This window comes from Charadrius vociferus, unplaced genomic scaffold (genome assembly GCF_000708025.1).
Source record: "Charadrius vociferus isolate BGI_N301 unplaced genomic scaffold, ASM70802v2 scaffold326, whole genome shotgun sequence".
Taxonomy (NCBI): domain Eukaryota; kingdom Metazoa; phylum Chordata; class Aves; order Charadriiformes; family Charadriidae; genus Charadrius; species Charadrius vociferus.
This window is the reverse complement of record NW_009649062.1, coordinates 1211448-1217804: the sequence shown is the minus strand read 5'-3', so window position 1 is coordinate 1217804 and position 6357 is coordinate 1211448. Positions and strand designations below refer to the sequence as shown.

Sequence of the window (6357 nt, the reverse complement as noted above, 5' to 3'; positions counted from 1 at the left end):
AGCCGTAATTGCAGGGAAGGTGCGCTCAGAGCGAGTGAGGTCAGTCCCTTCCACTCCACACGCGTTACTCCACAGAGTAACACCCCTCACAACAAAGGGAGAGCACAAGAGAGGTGACGGCTCGGAGCAGCACAGGGGTCCATCTGTCCCTGGGAGAGGACACCAAGCGATAGCAAGTAGGTAAGAGTTCAGCTTTCACTGCTGCAGCAAGCGCTTGCTGATGAGAAAAATATTTGTCTGCTGCCTGCTCAGCCAGGCCCGGGGCTGGGGAACCAGGCAGGTGAGCAGTCCTGTTTCAGAAGACGTGCTGGAAGGAGCCCTCGCTGTGCTGGTGGGCCATCTCTGCCCGATAGCCGCTGCAGTTTCATGTTCCCGAGTGCTCTGTGCGATCAGAGGGATGGTGTCGGCTGGAAACCAAACCCAGGCCCCTGCTGCTGCCAAACCACTTCCTTCAGCAAGTTCTTTCACACATCAAAAGCTCCAACAAAGCGCTGGCGATCACTCTGCATGGGAAGCTCTCAAAATCTGGCTCAGAAGAGGGACCTGCATTTCTAACAGTTTTCCTGCTGGGAAAACGGGAGGCCAGGCTGCGAGGAGCTATAAAAAGCCAAGAGATCTCTGCTATGTCCACCAAGATGTAGCCAAAGGAAAAAAGGATGCTGTGGACTCAAATTTCTGATCCATGCAGCTAGGAAAACACATGGTCTAGTGGGAGAAAAAAAGTCACCGAACACTCACATTTACTGATGTTTTCTATGTCCCCCTGCTCAGTGATGATATTCAGGAGCCCCTCCATCAGCAGCAGAGCCTTGTGGTACCTCTGTGCGCAGTCCTCTCTGTGGTGGAACATCTCATCAAGGGCTGCAGACTGCACCTGCAGGCAACAACCCCGTGCCAAGAGGTTACTCCCAGACCAGACGCGGCTTTCCCAGCATGGCCCTTCAGCTGCACGAACCCCCCCCTTGCCCAGCCTCCAGAGGCTGCACACAGCATCACGAGTAAAACCATCTGCTAAGGCCACCAGCAGGAACCGTCACTGCCCGACGCTGGCTGCGCGCTAACCCTGCTCCCAGGCACCGTACGGTTATTACCATCTGCACAGCATAGCTGAAGATGAGCTTCTCTGCAGTGATGCTGTTGATCCGATCCATGAGTTTCTGTTTGTCCAAGAAGAACCTCTGGAGTCTCATGTTGAGGCAGTGGCAGGATGATACACTGGATTTATAAAGCTCATTCAGCTTCTTTACAACTAGAGTAAAGGAAAGAAATGCTTTAGGCACTACTTCCAGTTCTCCCTGTGCCTCCCAATCTCCATGCACAGGGCCCCAAATGAGTAACTTCAAGACAACAGGGTTATGTTAAAGCCAAAAGAAAGATGGGCAGGGGAGTACTTGCACCAGCAGGGTCTTTTTCCTGTCCTCTGTCACCTTCTCCAGGTGTAAGCCTGCATGTGGCATCGCCTACACACATGCCTAGTTCCCCTGAGGCCAGGTCTATTTTTGTTTCCTTCAGCTGCCACAAGGCAGAGAGCACTTTGCACCGTGGAGATGTCTCACGCACCACCAAAAGCAACAGACGTGCCAGAGAGAAAGCTTCTGCTACTTGATGGGTGATGACATGCTGTGAAGAAGTACGTGACTCGCCTGTGGTAGCTGTTGGAGATGAGTGTGGATGAGCAGCACTGACTAAGCGAGAGAATCTCCCTGGGAGATTCTCTGCTGTCCCAGAAAGAAACGACACTGACGCCTGCAAAAGGCCACTTTTTTTCCTGAACCACGGCAGCTAGGACAAGAAGGTTATGGGGCAGAGAATCAGGAATCAAATATGATTCTGAGGGATTAAATAACAATCCCAAACAGCAAGTGGTGCCACAGGCTTGAGTCTCCCTAGCTGTGTGGCACGATCTCCACAATGCACTGAATACAAACTCCCACCAACATCTCATGAGTATTAACTGCTGCGTGCACATAGCAGAGAATACCCACACTGCACGATTTGCTCCTGGGGGAGGCAAATTAACCCATACCACAAACCAGCCTCTCTCAGCTACAAGGCAGAGGGGCAACCTCACATGACAGCCAAGCCCTGTCGCTGAATCTGGCCTTCCCAGGCAGAGAGACAAGAGCAGAGACTGCCTCCAGGAGGGAAGGCTGCTGCCAACTCTCTGTCAGAGAAAAGGACCGAGGTACAAAACCGTGATCCTGTCAGGGTCAGACTGTCAAATCACCCTTGCTCAGAAGGAATTTGAGAGGGAGTGGGAACCCCAAAGCTTGTGGGTGACATCAGGAGGGCGAAACAAAAAACTCCATGAGAAGAGAGTCGAGAGAGACTATTTAAAAACTGAAACAACGCACAAATACAGCAGTATTGTCCTGCATGAAATTCAATCAGAGCTCTGAGCTATGCCCAAGTTATCAGGAAAAAGAGGATGGCTGTGGGTAGGGACCCTGCCTGGCACACACTGCCCAAGGACACTCCAGGGCAGTCTCTTGTCATGCTTCCCTGCTTTTTCCATATACGTGGGACAGAAGTACTGTTAAAACCCTCGTGTTCTCACTGTGCCCTGAAAAACCTCAAGGGAACAGTATTTTGTGGGGAGAGAAACAAGAAAAGACAGCCGTGCCCAATTCCCACACACTGAAGGACAAATCACACTCCAAATCTAGAAGTTGCAATCTGCCCTGAAAAGGAATAATGTATTTGGGTTATGACAACTTTCCTGTTAGCCTGGACATGTGGAAGGTGTGTAGCCAAACCTGTGCACCTTGTTCCATACTGCCTGCTACAGCGTACGTGCGCTCATTGTATTTAACTTCTATTTTTTTTACACCCCATCCCGAGGCAGCACAAGTACTTCCATAGACTAAGCTCTCGGGGAAGGCAACTGATGGATCAAGCGCTTCAAAAAGCTCCCTCAGTAATATTACAATGGTAGTTTTCAAATTATTTTTTCTAATCACTGAATCACAGCCAGCTCACATCACAAACCAGCCAGTCAGATGCAAATGTGAGGCCGTAACACCAGCAAAGAAGTGACTGTGGCATTACCAGTATTTTACTTCCTGTGTTTTTGTTTCACTTGAAAAATCATCACTGCCAAGACAGGTCTCCTTTTGCCAAGTAAGCACTTCCTAGGACACGCAGTGTATAATTAAGTTAGACTTACGTCAAGTAGAAATAAGCACCTGAGATGGAGATGTACATGGAATCAGATAAGATACATTCCCCTCTCACTAATTAGCACTGAAGATTCTCACAGGGGCACGAGCAGGAGTTTTGAGACCTGAAGTCAATGTGAGGAGAAGAACATTCCCCTCAGTGCGAGTGAAAAAGACCCAGCTGTGCAAGGGGACAATAAGAAATAAGCCCCGGGGCATACAGGTGGGGGTTCATACGCACCCGACCCTCTCCGTACCCTTTGCGGTATTTTTAATACTTGCATTCCAGGCGAGCCCTCTGCACCGTGTGCCCAGCAGCCCCTTACCTTGCTTGACGGTGGAGGAGAGGCACAGCTTGCCAGCTTTGATCTGCTCTATGGCCATCTGCAGCCCCGAGGACAGAAGCTCCGCTACTTTCAGGTACAGCACCAGCTGCTCTGCGTAGCTGCAAAGAAAGCACATTGCCATGCAACTAGATCGATGGGACAGGGGTGAGTGTCCCAAAGGACTTCTGGTACGTAACGATACGTGGGGTGGGAGGGAGCGAGAAGACGTGGGAGTTGGGTGGCTCTCTCCCCGGTCCTTACCTCCACTCCCGGCTGAGGAGGCTGATCTGGTCGGCCACCACGCTCTCCTGGAGCTGGTACTCCGATGTCACTGAACTGCTCATCTCACTGGAGTTGCCTTTAAGGGCAGCGATTTCCATCACGTAGTGGACAAAGGCCAGCGTGAAGCGGAGGCTGCGCAGGATGTCGGTGTGCTCTTGCTGTTGAAGGGACACCAAGGTGGGGGTTACCGGGGGAAAGCTGGCGTGCCAGGGAGGGCTGCTCACCTAGAGCTGCACCAGCGATTCACCCCAGCTAACAGAAGTAACACCCAGGCCCCAAACCCCCCTACACCTCGGCTTTGGGCAAGGAGAGCCAAACTCAGCCTTGAACCCACACATCGCACTGGTTCTTCCTCCACGGTAACAGCCGTGACAGCCCCAGGCCAGAAATTTCCAGGCAGCTCCCTGGAGAAGCTGGCAAGACTTGCTCCAAAATGACATGCCCCCTTCCCAAGGAGCATCCCAGCTCTGTGGGACTCTTCCAGAAGTCAGCCAGGAAGGGGGAGAGAGCATCTGCACCACGGGCCCAGCTCTGGTCCACACCATGGCAATGCTGGTACAAAACTAAAAGCCGGTTTGGATTTCATGAGAGTGGCAACCTCTTACGCCACAGAAAACTGCAAACACAGCGTCCCCCACCCTGCAGCCCAGCCCTCACTCAGCCCTTGCTCTTTACATCCCCCCGGTTCAGAGCAGTGAGCCCCGGGTGAGGTCCCCTGCAGAGACACCAAGGACCACCTTGCATCTGCAACTCCTTGCCACTTAGTGAGCGGCACGCACACTATGTGCTACGTTCATTTCAAAGCAGTTTTTTCTCTGCTATTACAAATCAAAGGGGATTATCCCATTTGTGGGAAGCTGCATTGCTTAAGTAACTGAAAACATTTTTGGGAAGTTGGTATTTGTGGAAAAACTGAATGCGTGTGGGTCCTAAAAAATGACTTGCTGCCTGGATCAGATACAACTCCATTGTTCCTACTCTGTCTGTAGAGCAGTGGCTAACCTGCTTGATCTTCAAACAGTCAGTAGCTCAGTTCTCTCAAAGGGAGCTGGTAAGGATGTTTGCTACATGAATTTGGAAGAAAAACCACCCCATGCTCAAGTTCTGCAAGCTTTTGTTTTTCATTCACTGGTTCAGGCACTTGGCTGCTAAGGCAGTTTTGACTATCTGAAACATGAATCTCTCCTCCCACCACCTTGCTACCTGGACAGTCCAGTAAGGTAAGGAAGCGTTATCTCCATCTTCCTCTATTTTCTTTAAAAGCAGAGGAGGAACTTGGAGATTAAGTAATTGCCAAGTCATCCAAGAAGTTTGTGGCAAAGCAGGAAACTGCTGAGATCTTGCAGGTCTCAGCCTGGTATCTCTAACCAATGCACAGCCCTTCCTCTTTTCTTACACAGTCGGCTTCTATTCTGCTGGTATTTGTGGCCTTATTTGGCATCACAAGAGTCTTTCCTTCTGTAGCCATCTCTGTATTGTGTTTTTAAAGCAATGCAAAACAAATTAAAACCTGGCCTTCAATTTGCCTTGTCTGCACCTAGAGAAACTTTTTTGAAAGATGGAAGAACCACCCTTCTGAACGCAACAGCTTTGCTCAAGGTAAACAGGAGGGCTTCAACAGCAAGATTTCAATGCCCTGAAAGTATCAGCAGAAATCAGAAAATCTGCCAGGTTTGCATTCTGGCCAACTCCACAGAGCACAAAGGATCTCAAAATATGCTGTAAAGGTTTGGTGCCGTGCTGCCAAGGTTTATAACATGCAAATGGATCGCTGCACTCAGCAGAAATGATGACCGAACCCAAATGACTTATTACTGACACAGAAGCTGAGCTGAGTAGTATTAACAAGATAAAGCTGATGCTTCCTTAGGACACTTCTCTTCAGACCAGTGTCTGAAGTGGTGGCAGCTGGCAGGGCCCCATACTTCTGGGACCTCACACAGGTAGGATGCTCAATTAAACTCACTAGTACTGCGATCGCATCAATGCTAGAAGCCCTAGCCCTGTAGCTCTGCGGGTAATTAAGCAAACGAATGCAATTCAATGCATAATTGACAAAAAATTTGAGCTAAATAAAATCTGAAGTAGAAGAGCAAAACCACATCCTTAAAACAATGTATGCATATCTCTGCGGGTATCTGGGGTTTTTTAGCAACCTCAGCAAAATTCAGACACAAAGAGCCTTCCCCAGTCCCAGACAGCCCAAGGAGGTATCACGAGCAGAGCTGAAACCGTGGCTGAATCTGCCTCCCACCTCCACCGCGAATGGGCAGCCTGACCTACATTTCAAATATATCTCAGCTACAAAAGCATCTGCTCTGCCTCAGCCTGTCTCCAGCTCGCAGAGAAGGGGAGCCTGGCAGCCTTTCAGCCCCGCAATCTGGTGCGGAACGTGGTGTCCCCCCGCCCTCAGCAGCAGCACAAGCGTCAGGTTGACTTTTGTTTGAATCCTTTCAGCAGAGGCAGTGTCGCTGCCCGACTCCCCAGGCGCACGCAGCAAGCAGACATCTGATACGCTGAGCAACTCGCACTCTCAAGTCAGCTAGTACTACTGTTCAGCTTTTTAAAAGGGAAAAGGCCCGAAGTACCCA

General features: G+C 50.3%; 1 protein-coding gene across 1 annotated transcript in view; it reads right to left on the bottom strand.

Moving 5' to 3' along the window:
* Positions 1–6357, bottom strand: part of ULK1 (unc-51 like autophagy activating kinase 1) — a 78431-nt gene that overhangs the window by 1673 nt on the left and 70401 nt on the right. Inside the window, 4 exon segments of the mRNA XM_009888137.1 lie at positions 739–874; positions 1092–1249; positions 3485–3603; positions 3746–3924. Of these exon segments, the coding sequence (XP_009886439.1) occupies positions 739–874; positions 1092–1249; positions 3485–3603; positions 3746–3924 (592 nt within the window).